At 39.7% G+C, this 17,074-nt stretch overlaps 1 protein-coding gene across 2 annotated transcripts in view; it reads left to right on the top strand.

Annotated features, from left to right (window-relative positions):
* Positions 1-17,074, top strand: part of pde4d (phosphodiesterase 4D, cAMP-specific) — a 270,138-nt gene that overhangs the window by 155,672 nt on the left and 97,392 nt on the right. Inside the window, exon 1 of one of the 2 annotated variants that reach the window (XM_066711416.1) lies at positions 3,729-5,094. The exons of the other annotated variant lie outside the window; for it this stretch is intronic. Coding sequence (XP_066567513.1) covers positions 5,009-5,094 — 86 coding nt within the window. The 5' untranslated portion in view covers positions 3,729-5,008. Of the gene's footprint in view, positions 1-3,728; positions 5,095-17,074 lie in introns of those variants that run through there. 2 annotated transcript variants of the gene reach the window in all.

Genomic DNA, 17,074 nt, shown 5'->3' with positions numbered 1-17,074 from the left:
GTCTCTCTCGAGCTGTAAGAAAAGAAAAACAAATCCCCAGCTGACAGGTCTGCGTACATCAAGTGACCTGGAATTGCGACCCCCGTCTCTGTTATCTGTGTACTGTAGCAACCTGTGATGACAACATTTGACATCCTTCAGATCAGCCAGCAATTACCGAACAGCTTCTGACAGCCTCCCAAAACAGGCAGTAAAATGAAGCTAATTTATTTGAATAAATTACGCTGTTGTTGAGTTAAGAGGCATTAATATCAGTAGGGTTGTGTCTGCCCTTTGTGTGACACCATCGCTCAGCTGTTTGATTCTGGGCTCGGGGTGCAAGGACAGGTGGACAGCTAAGCAATGCACATAGCACGAGATTTGTGTGTGTGTGTGTGTGTGTCTCTATCTCTCTTAGGCTGGTGCAGGGTGGCAGAGAAAAGTCATGCTAAATAACAATATTAATAATAGCTTGTTATTACAAACTGGGAAGAAATAAAAAGGGAAATATTTATTCATAAGTGTAATGTTTTTTTGTCTTGACATTCAGAGCTGTGAAAACCATTGATATCCAAGTCCCAAGATTCTCCGTTACAGCATGTGGCTCCGATCCAAATATGCATATAAAAAAACATTTCTGACCTTATCCAGTTAATGGATATGTGTGTTTTGCTGCCACAATGTGAAGAAGTGCTATATTAATTAAAGTTCTCTACAGTAAATGTGTGTGCAGAGGAAAATAGGGATGTGTTAATTATGGTTACCAGATTTGTTGCATTCGAGGGAAAAGTAACATCCTCTTTTAGTTAATATTTCGTTTCTGTTGAGCAGAGCTTAATGATTCTGCACATTGCCAGCGATGGACTCCTGTGCTGAGACTGCCGTGTGTGACCCTCGCTGCCGTGTGATGATAAACTGATCACCCCCCCCATTGGAAATGTCTGTTACAAAATAGCAGAAAGTGCTTTAATTAATAATTAATATCCGACTTGGGGAGGTCTCCTCTAACAACATCATGAGTTTCTCCGCCGAGCCACACAGTACAGTACAGTACGGTACAGTGGTGGTCTGTGTGAACTTTGCAATTTGCATTTATTCTAAACTATATTTTCTACCCCCCCCACATACACACATTATACTCAGATTTTAATACTGAAGGATTCAATCAAACAAAAAAACGATCACATACATAAATGAAAGGGTCATATTTATAAAACGCTACTCGATACAGTTCCTGTTTCATCTCTCCGTGATTACTGCCGGACGATCGCCCATGCAGGAATATCCTTTAACATTTTACACAGCTGTACATTTATAGAGAAACTCTGAGGCACTAAATGAGTATTGAGTGTCTCCTTTGAGAAATTATTTGCTCATATTCTTAACGTATGAACTGTAGTAATAATGCCATTGATCCCCCACCCCCAAGAGTATGTTATATGAGACTATGGCATAGGATTACCTTGAAATGTTAGTCAAAACACCGCCAATATGATTAATTTCTTTGAGAGGTCCTTTTTTTAAATTGTATTGCACATGCTATTTTTTTCATATGGATTTACAGTTAACATTTCAGATTAATGCATTGCCATACATACAACTTCTTTCTGTACATATTTGTACCCAGATTTACAGAACGTTTCAGAAATTTGGATTAAAAACATTCTCATCAGCCTTTTTCACTGGTTTTAATTTTATTTTAATCTAATACTAATTTATTGTATATCTAATACTGTCAGTGCTTGTTTGTTTGGGAATTTACTTTTCAGAAAAGTACCACCTGGGTTATCACAATAAACTATTTAGTAAATGTTTTAGTAAAATCTTGACACCTTGTTTCAGAATTTTAAATACATACCCTACCATACACTTCTGCACAAATCAGTTTTCCTCACAGAAATGCTTCAAAAATTAAAGAAGAGCTGTACACACAATCTCTCCTGGCTCCGCTCTATGTCCTGGGGGAATTGTGTGATTGACTGAATAGATTGTAATGCAATAAGACTTCCCAACACAACGGACCCCCTGTCTCCAACAGCCGAGCCAAAACAAAATGTGACATCCAATATAAATGTGTATTATGACTGTAAAATGGTTCTAGTCATCAGGCAAACATGTCCTGCCAGATTTCCAAAGCCAGTCTCAACAGCAATAAATCTCATGCCAGGTAATTAAAAGGGTTAAAGCCAGTTATTCAAGATGCAGAAAAGCAAAACCAACGCCATATTTGGAAAAAAGGTTCAATACACATGCATGTGAGTTGCAGTCAATATGTAATACTCGGATGGTGTATTTAGTTCTGATTAATTGTATTTCTTATCAAGAGAAAATAATTGTGTGCGTGTGTGAAAGATAACAAGAATAAATAATATACATACATATATGAAATATATAGCATTTATATAATTCATCCCAATGATAAATAGTGCAGACGTCAGAAGTACATTCAAAAGAAAAACAAAAAAAAGTTATCAGCATCTGGATGCGACGGGAGACACTTCCTCACAGCGGGTGACAGGGCTGCAGCTGTTTTGCATCTCTTGTCTTTTCCTTCCCCGTGCAAATCCTTCCAGCTCCGTCTGAGCAAACCTCCTACCCTGACCCACAATCAGGGTGTTTCACCTAGTCAGGCACGTGTTAGCTCAGAGAGGCGAGTCTATTAACCTGCACAAGATACCGCTAACACACCGAGGCATGTGTTTCATTTTACTGCATGAGAGACCAACCTCATCAAAGGGCTGGCAAACTAACATGTGCAGCTCTTGTTCTGAATCCAAAAACACAACCTTACACTGCTGTTATAGTTTGCTTAAAGGAATTTATTGAATCTGAAGTAAATGGATGTTAGGGTGGTACAATATTGTGATAGTTATATTGTAAATAATGCTAACTGGGTACGCAAAAATGGTGTTCTTTTAAAACATATTTAAAAAAAAAGGACATTCTTTGTGAATGTAATTTCAAAATGTCTTTGGATGAATCCTGCACATGTTCTGTAAATAATGGTAAAGATCATGTCAGATAGACAGACAGTCTTCAGTTAAGTTGACTGTTTACAATTTCCTTCTTGTCCTAAAATGGCATGAACAATGCTTCTGGGGGCCTTTCAGGGGATTGTGGCAGCCGTGTCATGCAGAGAAAGCACATTGACAGAGACTGTAAGCGGCACAATCCTGACAATGTCAATGTTCGCCCACACCTGGAGTAATCGCAGTGTCAGGAACACAAACACGTCATGAATAATCTTAATCATGCCTGTGATAGTGTGTCAAATTAATTCTAAACTGTAAACGTCATTTTGACATAAATGCATGTCAGATAATTTTCAGGAAATGCATTCAAACAGTATAAAATAATTCAAGGTGTGGAAAATCTTGTCCTTTATGAATCTCACAGGGAAGGCAGGAAGCACAGTGTGTGCAGAGTTTAGTATGTTTAATCATTATTATAATTGAGTGAGCTAGCGAAAATAAATAGTGAGTGAAAATAAAAGCCCAGCATGTGAATATTTGTCTTCACTATGTTTACACATTGAAATTCACATTCGAAAATTCAAATCTGGAGAGTAAAGATGAGGAAAACAGCCATCTCTGACCTGTCACTTAAAAGCGGCTTGTTGCGGGCCATGATATGTTGGCTGAGTGGAGCCTACCTAAAGAGGCCCCTTGACGATTACACACACACACACACACACGCGCGCACACACTGCAGCCCCGAGCCGGTTCTGCAGCATAGTAATTGCACAGTTCAACAGTATGCGAGTGGCCTGAGTCAACTGCAAGAACTGACAAGAAAGTGCCGGGGACGGCCAGGACGCTGCACCGCCGGAATACGCTCTCTGCTCCCAGCCCGGGCTTCTGAAAAGGGTACTGCAGTGAGCCTCTCGCCAGGGTGGGTGTGTGTGTCTCTGTGTGCGCCGCCGCCTCTCCGAGCACACTACAGGGGTCTATGGAGGATTCACGCTGCTGCAATCACAAGACCTCACACACGGCCGAGGAGCCAGAGTAATGACAACTGTTGGATTGCTGGGCTGGAAAAAAGGGAGACAGGACGGTAGGGACCTGGTCCTCAGATGACATTTGACTTTGTTGCCTTTCATTGCCAGGAATAATCTGGGCTCTTTCAGCGCTGCGTGTCCTTCTCCCCGGTACCTGGAGTGCAATGATGCATTAATAGGGGCTGTCTGCGCTAAGAGGATCAATAGCTTAGTTGCTGTACACAAAGAGAGCAGCCTGGCGTATTACATAGGGCTAGGAGACACAAATGACAGCAAGGAAGATAAACCTTTCGTGTAGACACTTCTTGATGGCCACAAACTACACCTCCGGGGTTTGGGACACAAGGGACCTGGCGCCTTTTAGTGCTTTCAGGAGGAAAAGCATCGGACATGCTGTTTTCCAGCTCGTTTGAGTCTCCTCTGAGACCCCCTGCCTCCTCCGGCCCCCGTGTGTGAGGATGGACTGTGAACGCAGTGGGAGAATGATGTGAGTTCACCATGAAGAAGTGGCACAAGGAGTTTGAAATCCTCGCCGGCAGAATACCACGAAAAAGGCCAGAAACGGACATTCCCACTAACCTGCAGTTGATGTTTCTCTTGTTCTACCACAGAATGTCTCTCTAACCCCCGACAACCAGAGGAAGAACTTCGTGTGTGTTTTGTTTTTGTTCGGTTAAGTTTTGTATGCGCCTTATCTACACCAGGATTGGCTTATGGTTCAGTTGCCTTAATTTGTACTGGGAACCCGTTAACAATCATGATTTTTTAATAGAGGTTATACCTTTTTTTCCCCCCTTTTCTTTCCAAGATCGGAGGCTAAGATTTAACTTCCTAAAAGCATTATTCCTATGGATTCCACAATGGCTTAACCCGTCACTGAGGATATACATTTCTCCGCTTCACATACACGTTTCTTTTGGAAAACATTTTGACAACTGTGAAGAAAAATGAAGGTGTCCACGTCCTTAGTTTCCACGGGATTTTCAGCAGGCAGAGAAGGGGCTTTTTGAGTTGCCGAAACCTCTCCACTCAATGAAGCCTGGAAACACTCATGTGGGACGGGAGAAGAAAATGATGCATGTCAATAATTTCCCGTTCAGGAGGCATTCCTGGATATGGTGAGTGTGTGACGTGAAGTTCACCGTTTTTTGTTTAATTAGAAGCCCGGAGGGAAATGAATTACGCAAGAGTTCACACACAACATGCGGATTCATTAACTTCTCACCTGGCTGAGGGATAGCACTGCCGTTGAAAAGGTCTCTTTGTTTAGACAGAGGTGTCGTCCCACAGGATTCAGTTAGAGCCCAGATTGACGGTTTCTGGCACCGACGATTTCGTGAGTACGCTGTGTGGGAAGCGCTCACTGAAATGGGTTCATTTTTGTGAAAGTAAATTAAACACAAATTATAAAACAAGACTAGTGTAAATAAAGTGCATGACACAACAGAGGCCTGCAGATGCCTGGTGATGTGCAATACCAACAGCTGTGTTATGGCAAATTGTCCAGCGTTTAAAACATTACCCAAAAAGGAATTACCCCCACAGGATTTATTTGTAGCAGCTCAATATCTGTTTCTATTTATTACTGAATACTGAGAGGGTGATACAGAAATCAAGTGTTTTTTTAATCCGTCCATTCAAACCATGAAGCAAGTTGAACGCTGGTCAGAGACGCACTTATGTCTGTGGGTTCCTTGGCTTTCCATTGGGATAGGCTGTGTGTAAAATGGGCCCTTTCAGGTACATTGGGACGAGGCCACACAGAAGAACCAGACCCCAGAAAACAAGTCCGCTGTAAGACTAGCATCTCGGGTGGCTCGGGTTCCCAGTGTGGTCACTTTTCATTTAAGGTGTAACTTTACTGTGAAATAAACAGAACGTGTCCTCGAAGGCAAATAAATATACACCAGAAGAAGGCAAATTAAGAGAAGGAAAATGAATTCCATAAATCAAACCTGTACTATGTTAGTTTAAGTGCTTTAGGGCACAGTGATTTTAATTTAAAACAAAACTATAATTGCTGAAGGCTGCTGGGAAATTCCAGAGTGGAGGCGCCACAGTTTGGGGGTGATCTATCGGGCCTTTTATGTTTTAATCATTTAACATGTGAGTGAAACATGAGGGAGGCCAAGTTTGTCTTTGATACTGAAGTGATTGACAGAGGTCATTTAAACAAAGCAGAACGAATTCTTCCCTGGAAAGACTGCAGTATCCCATCACTGCAGCAGCTGAGTAAACACATATTTACTTAAAGGAACTCCCTAGAAAACATTTACTGTCGTAGCATCTGAGGGGACCCTTCACATATTGATAAAGCTACTTATCTGGCAGCAATTTAATTGCCTGCAAGTACAGATTGATAGAACTGGTCTTAAAAAAAATACTGTAACCAAGCAGGTTCATTCAATTCACAGCTGCATTATTCCAACTAGTTACTTTGCACAGGGATTTCCTTTAAATGTTAGTTGTTTTAGCAAGACATTCTTTCACTTATATTATTATTATTATTATTATTATTATTATTATTATTATTATTATTATTATTATTTATTTCTTAGCAGACATCCTTGTCCAGGTGGTGATTTGCAAAATATCAGAGCAATTCAAAGTGCAATAATACAGTGCAGTTCAGGCATAATACATTTTACAAATTTAGAATTTACACAAGTGTATAGGAGAGACAGTACGCAATATATAAGATCTTACATCCTAGATTGTAAAAGCAGTTTGTTACACTTTTAATCTGTTTCAGTCCCAGTCCCAGTAATTCACTTTTTATATGTTTGTATATATAAATGTATACATATATAAATCTGTGGGGCTCTGAAGAAGTAATATAAGCACAATATTTAAATGTATACATTTGTACTAGAAAGATATAATACCCTAAACCTTGTGGACATCCATTGACAATAAGATGGCTGCAGATGTTGATTTAATTTCAGAGTTTACACGTATCCCGTGTTTGAAGTATAAACTAACACAACTTACCATAGTGATAGAACAAAATAACGGTGGGTGCATTTCAGAATAATGGAGCTTCTCTACATGTATGTCGCACATGTCTGGTGTCAAGATTGTAAAACATGTTTACAAGTCAGAGCATCCTCACACAACCCCCACTGAAGTACACTGCCAGACTGGGTTTACATTCTGACTCTCGGCTTGCCCACGTGTGTTTCCAGTGAACAGTGACTGGGCATTCCTGGTGGAGACCACTGAGCTTCCTTCTGCTGGTTCCAAACATGGCCTTCTCGGCAGACCTCTGTGGAAATGTTCTGTTAGAGGAGTCTTGTGGTCTAAACGGTTTATTTCATATTGTATCTTCTGATATGAATATCAGCCACCGTTTAAACCCACCGTCTGCCCAGTGACTGAACCCCTAGGTGTGAGTGTCTGCACTCAGGAGATTGGTAGGAGTCTTGAACTTTTTCAGAAACCCAATAGCCGTCTTCGAGCCGTACACTGAGTGCTGATGGCCAGTCATCCCTGTGCACCAGTGAGGGCGAATCGGAGTCTGGTATGCAGATTGGCTGCTGTGATAGCAGGCACATGGCCTGCATTGAGCCTCATGGATAGGCCCGAGTATTGGCCTTCTGGTGGAACTGATGTCACACTTCCTTTTATTTCATGAATTAAGATCTGCGCAGTTCACAGTCCACCTGCTCCTCTACAGACCACATGGAGGTTTGGGGCTGCGATGCCCAATGGCAGGTTTGATGAGCTGCACTAGTAGTACAAAGATAAATGCTAAAATCCTCACTGAATCAAAGCAACACTTGGTTTCTCCAGAAGTCATGTTTTTTGTTGTATTTTTGTAACTAAGTTTGGGAAGCGTCAATATGGTGTGCATCTCAAATTTGTTGTCTGATTTCCACCGTGTGAAATGTCTAACCCTATCAGACGATCAAAGCCTACAAAGCCATGTTGAAATACCCTTTCCCCGAGAGACTTGTGTAGTTATATGTTGTTGAGTTATAAAACTAATGTTAAGAACAGTACTTCTCTGACAAGTTGGTACACAGACGCTTTGCAAATTGCTCCACGTATCAGATCGCATGTGTATTGTGTCTTTGAGTCATTATCCCCTTTCGCACTGCACAGGGTCTGTGTGAAACATGCAACCAATGGAGGTAACAGAGAAATACTGTGAGATCTGTTTCAGCTCTGATTTGGAGTCTCCTTTACTCATCTACGTTGAACATGGTGTTAAAGAAAGTGTAGAATAAAAGTTCTGTGAATACTGAAGTATTGAAACCCAGTGTATCCAACATCAGAAATAAAAAAATTGTTGTTATTGTCAGTGACGTGTTGCCCAGTTCCCTGAGACGTCTTGCTGTACATCTCGTATTTTTGGAAACTCATATTCTCTGCAGCAACTGTTGTTTTCGAGATATGTTTGTGTTATACAACACATGATATGCATCAAATATGTTTACCAAATTGAATGGATCTGTGTCTAGCGAAACATTCAGGGTATACGTTTGATCGAACTGCAGTGTGGAAGACACAGTTTGCTTTTTTAAAGGCCCTGTTAGTGTTTTTATATGGTCTTCTTTGCAAGAGTTCAGCCTGCGTATATTTCCTCAGTAGGTTTCACTTCATATTTCTTGAGCATGTGAAATTAATTTATGGTTATTTGGACCCTGTTGCAAAGAAAATGAATAATTGATCCTGCCTTCATTTAATTATGGCCAAACACATTCCCTGCTCTGTATCAAATTTTGTCAAAGTCTTGCTGAGAGTGTAAAGCCCCGAACCCCAATTTAACATAAAAGAAATATGCTTTACTTATGATACACTATCAGCAAAAATGTGAACAAGAAAGTGAAATTACTGGGATAGCATTTAGTAGACTATGCATATCTGCATTATGGAATTCGTTTAATACTCACTACAAAATTATAAATTGCAGTTTTTTTGATTTTGTTTTGTATTTTCATAATGTTCTTACTTTACGCAGATTTATTCTGTACTTTCATTCACAAACCATACAATTCCAAACTTCATATCAACTCCATCGATTTCTTTACTAGTCTTTACTACTCACTTGTAGTGCTACTGTTTGGGGAAGGGCGGGTAAAGAAACTGTCCTCAGGAAATAACAAAGGTTTGTTACCGTAAGTAACTCCTATGTTTTAGGAGTGTTCCCCGGCGAAGCGGTCTCAGTTGGTTGTTGTGTTCGAACAGGTAAATCGACACTCGAGCGCCATTCACTTTCTGACAGTAAAATATTTTGCCACTTCAGTTTTGCCAAACGTATCGATATAATTGTTCAGACAGTAAATCAACCAGCTCAATATCGAGTATGTCCCAGGTTAGTCATCACGCATGTTCTATGTTGTATGTGTACATGGGACAGAAAAAGGAGTAAAGCAAACTAAAGGAGAGAGTCCTGGTGCAGTTTGGTATTGCTAATGCAGATGCTGTTGACTGAAACATGAACCAGTATTGTGGAATCGGCCCATGTTCATGGGTTTGTAATATCTTATTGACACATTCACGGGTAATAAACCGTTCGGTCTTGGTAATGGTAACAGAAGCATGTAATATACTTAACGACAGTAACTGAAACACCAGCACCTTTTAAATCCAGTCCTGTGTTGCAATAGCAGTAAGCTAGCTGGTTACACATGAACTCGATTGTAACAGTCAGTGGAGCAGAACTGGTTTTCAAATCCCCAGATTACGGTTCTTGTCCTCATTTTTTTTAATAAATCAGCTACAGCAAAGTGTTTTGTAACAATGGTTTGTGTTGATGAATATTCAGAAACAACACTGGTCTTAGGCTCCTTTGAACGCAATTAAAACATCTGCTTGCTTCCTTCTATTTCAGTTTAAATAATTAAGTGTGCACAGTGCAGCCTGGAAAATATTTTGTTTCCAAGTTGCTGTTAAACATCCTGGAAGAGAAATTAGGTGAATTATCGCACTGAAATTACAGCTGGGACTTAATACTGAAATCTGCCATTGCAATTTTAATATCACCTGCCCCACCTCTCCCCCAGCGAAATCCTTTGTTTACATCCTGGAGAGGGCTACCCAGCTGTGGATACGGGTTTCTGAGGCAAAGACACCTCCTACCTCTCCGAATTAATATAGCCCTGGGTGTCTCATTGCATTACTAAGCCGTAATAATAAACACCAGACATCTGGCCTTTGAGAAATACTGAGACCGCTGCTTCAATCCTGCACCCACTGTCAAGGTCACTGGAAAACTGGAGATGTTGTTTATGAGAGGGAAGTGAAACTGCGCTCTCTGTTCTCACCAGAACAACACATCCTCAAGTTGTAGGCTTTAATTCACATTACCGTAAATCCCTCTCTTGAGTTGGCAAATGCCTGATCTAGAAATACGGATATTAGGGATTGGGATGAGACTGCAGGCTCCTTTCACTGGAAAGCACCGGCTTCACTCGGGGGGTGGTTAACGCATCCAGACTGCGCTCGTTCATGGGACTGCGTTCAAAGATTGAAAGATAAAAAAACAATGTAAGAAATAAATAAAACAAGACGTGAGAATTGACGTCAGCAGACCCTTTGTTGTTGGCTTGTTTGTTTAAATCCACGATCTCAATAAAAGATTACCATTTGGTTATTGTTTTTAACAGATTGTTATTACGTATACATTTTGATCTTTTCCTAAACGGGACTCCCCTGAGACAACCCTAGTATGAGCCTCAACGGGGCAGTGATTGCGGCAATAAGAAATCTAAGAGAAACACCAAAGTGAGCACAAGGATGTTTGCAACCTTGACAGAAAATGAAAACCAAGTCCGGCGCACCCAACATCTCCCTCACAACGTCGTGTCAAACCTGTTTTCTTCAGCTCGTCAACTTACATTTGTGCAGCATTGCATTGCAGTAGTCTGGAAATTACATAACTGTGTAAATCTGTAAATATATTTATATATTACATCACTGTATCTAAATATACATTGATTAACAATCCACTATAGAGACAAAATGTGTTTAAGCCTCCTTTTATACAGCCATTGCTGACACTAAAGTGCATTTTAGATCACATAAGATATATTCCACATTGTCTTGTTTACTGCAGACATAGTTCTGTGTAGTTCTTGGTTTGGCTTTTATAAGTCATACAAGAGTTATCAGCCCACATCAATATCAATATAAATGTTCAACTCCATGAATATACTTATTGATGGGATATTTTAATCTTAAAAATAATGAACCCAGTGTTCTTTATAATGTACAGTTTAAACACAATTAAGGACGAAGGGGGATTTTGTGTAATTAATTAATCACATTAAGTACTTTGTGCTCTAGTTCTTTCGATCCTATTACCAGAACCTCTTAGTGTCCACACACTGGGTCTTACACTTGAAAAAGCCTAACTAATTTAAGTTTTTCCACACTGCCTCAGAAAAATTACAGTTATTAACCAATTATTACATCTCTGTTGCTCATTTTTCTTTTTAATGTTTTTATAGCCCCCAATGGATGAGTTATTGCCAGTCCAAAGTTTCATTAAAATATTTATAATTGTGTTAATTCCCCATAATTTATAACCATGTTCATAATGCCTGAGGAGACAGCTGTTTTTGTTGAGTAAACGTTGCATTTAACCTGAGTGAAAGAAAGTACGTAATTATTATTGTACATGGCCAAGGGCCTCTGCTAAGACATGAATAAATAATAATAATAATTGAATCAAGAATGACGATGGATCTGAAGTTTCCTGCCCTTATTTTTAGGTTTTGTGTCAGACAATTGTGCTTAAAGTAGACATAAAAATACAATTTTTGCTTTCCTGCAAACTGAAGGGTGGTTAATATGCATTGTTAAACTTCCAAACTGAAACTCAAATCTTCGACATACATTTCCTGTTTTTAATTATATACCGAAAACCATGCATCATGGGAGATACTGACTCTGCCCTGATCATTTTATTTTCTACACAAATGACTTTCTGGGTTTTCTTGAATATTTATGTAGTTAATAGCTTTGAAATGACAGCACCACAAATTATGTTACCTTCTTTGAATTATTAACGGGTTTACTCTGTGTGAATGTAAAGCATGCCAACTGTAAAGGCAATTAATTTACCAGCTGTTAAAAACAACAACAACAACACAGTAACAGCGGCTGTAAACACCAACTATTCACCCTGTCAGGAGCCCACAGCGTTAGTGGTACAGTGTTATATAAGCAATTTTATAAGACAACACCTTTATAAACTGTCTTCCTAGATAAAGAAGTGAACATATAATGGTGCTGCTGTAAACAGCCCTGTGGAGAAGCACTTAGAGCTCTGGACTCTGGAGCGGAGGGTTCAGAAATATAATAAACAAGAGATGACTCTGTCTTAGTAATATAAATCACATATTGGAAACCAGCCAATCACAGAGCAGCATTTCCATCAATTCTTGGGTATCTATGTTCACAGAATGATCAGTATCACAGGAAGTACATTTGTTTTAAATAGTTTCGTTATGTTTGAAAACCACTGTAGGTCAGTCTGGAAAAATACATATGTAGATGGAGAGAATTAAATATGTGTTTTCACTGTAGAGATATTTGTGTGTTTGTTCCACATGTCTGATTTATAATAAGTTAACAGGCTGTGTGAATTAACTTATATTTGAGTATTTTACACTTGTCAGAGGTGCTTACTGGATCATTTCAGGGCCCTTGTGTGCTGGCTGAGCATGTTTGCATGTCTGCATATCTCTTTATATGCTGAGCTACAGAAATATATGAGGTGTTGCAGTTAAATACAAACTTAAACATTTTCAGAACTATTTAATTACATTTTTGCAATTAAGTAAAGCTCTCTAAGTCATAGTGGTGAAATTGAACCCATTGCTAAATAATTCAACACATGCATCAATAAATAATGAAATAAATAAGATTTCTGAATACTGGTATTGTACCGACTGTCTGGTGCTCCCGAGGAGGAGGTTCGTTTCCAAAACTGAATCCAGGAGTTTTTCTGTTGAAGAATAAAACGTGAAACAGAATTCAAAATGGACATCTAGATCTGTTTCCAACCTTGCCATGCCTAAATCACACCACCTTTACATACAAACAACTGTAGAGTCAATACAGGGTTATGTACTTAATGTATTATACAATTCTTATGTATTTAATATTTTTTTTTTTGCCATGTATCTAATCCTAAAATTTCGCAATGGTAACTTTATATTATGTGCAGGTAACCAACTGGTATAACAGTGTTATTTGGCAGGGATAGGCGATGCTGGTCCAGATTCCTGCAGTTTATCTTCTCAGTTAGCTTCTGATTAATAGCTGGAAATGACAGGTGATTAGACTAATTTATCCAGATTAGATCAATTACGTAATTACGGCCCGGAGTGGCACGACAACAAGAGGATGCTGCGGCCCTCGATGCCTGGAGCTGACCATCCTCTGGTGCAGGTGAAGTCACAGCGCAGATTACAGATTCTTAATGTGATATAGGTGATAAAAATAAAATGTGTTAAAACAAATGGTTAATCAGGGGTACAGATGAAGGTCAGAAACAGGTACATTTGGGTTGTTTTGAGAGGAATGTTTTGTGCAAAGAAATTAGGATTACAGTTTGGTCCAGGTTAGGGTTAGAAATATTTTACATAACAAATAAATAAAATGTATTGGACAGGTGACCTTTTGATATCTTGCAATCACGAATGATGTGTGGTTTCTCCTTTCGATACCTGAAAGCACTATCTGAAATTATTTGGCACACACCAAACTGCTTAATTCTTACAGGAATGTATTTAATTGCAATACATTAAAGGATTACTTTTGCTCATTTATTGTTTTTCCATGAATTCTGTGGCACATTTGTTCATGCCAGCCGGTCCACCGTAGTGCCCCGCCACCCTGGTCCTGAAATCGTACCTAGTGTATGAATCTGCACTCCGCCATCATGCTTTGTGACTGTGTTACCAGCCGCTGCCGTATTAGGCTTTATTAATAATGCACCACAGGATGGTGACTGTGCTTTTATACGACGGGAATATAGAGGCTACAGCAGTAATCTTTAGACTGGCAGAGGGTCCTAATCTCCTGCAGCTCAGGCTGGCCAGTGTAATTTGGGGGTTAAAATGATCGCCCTCACCACAGCCAACCTGCCTGCTGTAGATTCGGACTCTTGTTGACAAATTAAGTATTCAAACTCTCTTTAAATGACCAAATTTACCCCATGGGATTGTCAATATGTGACTTAGTACATAGTAATAAATAAACAACACATAGTGACAACTGACACACTAGCTGGAACTACCGAATAGCAAGTGGTTTGAATTGAGTTTTGTCGCTATTGATGTCAGTGTCGGTAAAGTGTTCAGTTTGTGGCTTTAAACATATTGTGTGTAGATTTTAGCTTTCCTCAGAAGCAGACAATCAAGATAATGTTACAAATATATGTAAAACAATAGCAAATATACAACTTATGTAATAGCATAGGTAGTTACAGAAGAAAAACACTGATCACTCCAGTTAATTGACATGCGTCTTCATAGCACGTAACCACAGTAGTGTAGGCAATTTCAATGTACAGTCAGACATTTGGTGGATGTTTGCACAGTGACTGTTTTGCTTTTCGTTTATTTTTATCCTATAACATGGGAGAACATTGTGCACAGATGCTGATACCTAAACAAACCTTTAATTATTTGCCTCCTGTTCCTTTAAATGGAGCCAGTGCTTTTTCTACCAAACTGAAGCCTTCTGATAAGTGATTGGTGGTAAATCGCTTTGGTTCCTGTCTTCAGTCAGCGACAGTCTAACTACACACCTCTAGCACTCACTTATCGGTACCCACACTTGTCGGCTAGATGTCTGGGTTTTCCCAGAACAGAAAAAAAACATGCTAGCACTTTGTTGATATCTTCGAAAGTTGAGTCAGTGACCTACTGTGTTCGTATGTCTGCATATTATTGCATCCTTGTAGTGACAGCTCACTCAGTTGTTTGCAAGGGAGGGGTCCTTTGCTCGTTCTAATATCTACAGTAGGAAATCAATCATATGATCATCAAATCTGAAGGACAAGGAGGAAGAAAAATGTGTTGCGTATTTTATAGGCTGTTCCAGCGACCAAAGTGAGACGATCTTTCTATTAGAAATGCTTTGCATGAATGATGAATAGAAAATTGTATAGAAATACAAAAACAGGCAATATTCCTTATTCTCTCACTTTAAGAGTACCCTATATATACCATTTACTGCCTGTTTCTCATCACAACACTTATTTCTCTGTATTTATTCTGCCAGTTTGATTCATTCCCTGTCGGTCCGGAGCCGTAGCAGCCTGCAACAGATCTCCAGTGCAGTATTGAGGACATTGCGTTTCAGATACATGGAAAAGAGAAATATCAATAAGAACACAATGCTCTGGTATATACATGCTGTTTAAGCTGAGTGGCAAATGAATCAGTGTTATGCCATTGATCGGGCAGATTCTGAGAAAACGGGAACATTTTTTCATGAACAAATCATAAATAGCAAATTCAATGCAATCAGAACGGAAAACATTAAAATTATAATTGATGAACCTGGATAATTAGTCGAAACCATTTGAACCTTTGCCTTAGTGATTGTAGACTGAACTGTTTATTAAAGTTTTGAACGTTTTGGCTGATTATGAGACAAGTTTGCAACCCATGGTAGGTGAACACTAAACCCTTTTTTTGACAATGTTCCTTCTAATACTAATGTTCTTTCAATAGCCCATTCAACTGGCCAGTCATGCTTGGATACTTTTATCTTCTGACCAATTATACCAAAAGGTCACCTCAACCAGTAATAGATGACATCGGGCGTATCGAGATATGTGCACGTCATATTTAACTGTCACAGACAACCGAACCTTGGCGCTGGTTGAATCTGCGTCAGTGAGTAATTAGCGGTGAATAGCCTCTCACACCACAGCAGAGCAGCTCGATCCTGCAGTTTGTTTAATCGCACTTTTAAAGATGCAAGGCATGGCTGGAAGTTAATTTGGCAAATGCTGACAGCCCTTTTTTAATTTATCACAAAGCGTGCCAAGACCTGACTCAGCAGATTATTTAGTCGTTCTTAGTATAAGCAGCATAAATACAAATAAACTTTCCTAGATTCTCAACAGCCTGTGCAGTGATCAGAAATCTTTAGTTATGGCCAATGTTCTGACTTTGCAGAGGGATCATGGGGAAAATCCAACCTGTCTTCCCTTCACTGTAAATGAAGAGTTCCTGTCTCCCTCGCTCTGGTCTTCACTAGCTGGGCACCAGTTACGCGACGCCCCGTTTAATTTAAACCACGCTAACTAACACTTCAACTGAAATTGGCCCTCTCTCTCGTTTATATGTAATCCCCTCGTAGCTGATACGTGAAGCCACATTTTCCACGTGTGTGTTTCCCTTCAAGTGCAGCGTGTTAGCATTTTAAGAAGAATAATGGAAGTCTCTCTTTCTATTCATTACGCCAGTTGTCCACCGCCGTTATATCCCCAGGTAATGAAATAAACAATTATTTCATTTAAGCTACAGATGTGATTCCAGGAATACCCCCTAACGCATTTTAACAGCGCTTTCAAGTCTGCCAGTAGACTAAATAACTGCTCTTGGGTTTCTGCCTGACGCTCCTAGGAGAGGTAATAAAATGTTAAAACCTTGAGGAATATAAAAGTTATGTCTTTGATTTAATAAATAGGTGCTTTGATTTTCAGTCTGTTTTTTCCTTCTTCTTCACACAAACATTCTTTTCATCTGCTTTTCTTCTGCTTTTTCAGGCATCTCAAAGGGCCAACAATCTTGTCGTCGTCATCCTCCCCTCCCCGTGTTACAATCTGCATACATGAACCTGAATTTCGGATACATTGTTCAGTTGCAGGAAACTCTGTTTGCGTTCTTGTATGTGAAGGACTTCCCTCTTGATGCCTAATTGTATGGTTAGTGTTATAAATAACGCCCCACCCCTCTGAGGGGCCACCCCCTCTGTGGTCAGCTCAGGCCACAGTACAAATGAAGCCAGCTGGGGATTTTCCAGAGTCCAAGGAATATTCTTTCGCTGTGTCTTATCCTTGTTGTTTCTGTAAATCCTTGAGAAATGCCCGGCAGAGTGCAGATAGTTCACGGCCTTGGCGTCACG

Source organism: Amia ocellicauda, chromosome 8 (assembly GCF_036373705.1).
Source record: "Amia ocellicauda isolate fAmiCal2 chromosome 8, fAmiCal2.hap1, whole genome shotgun sequence".
Classification (NCBI taxonomy): Eukaryota; Metazoa; Chordata; class Actinopteri; order Amiiformes; family Amiidae; genus Amia; species Amia ocellicauda.
The sequence above is the reverse complement of the archived record's forward strand: the minus strand, read 5'-3'. Positions and strand labels throughout refer to the sequence as shown.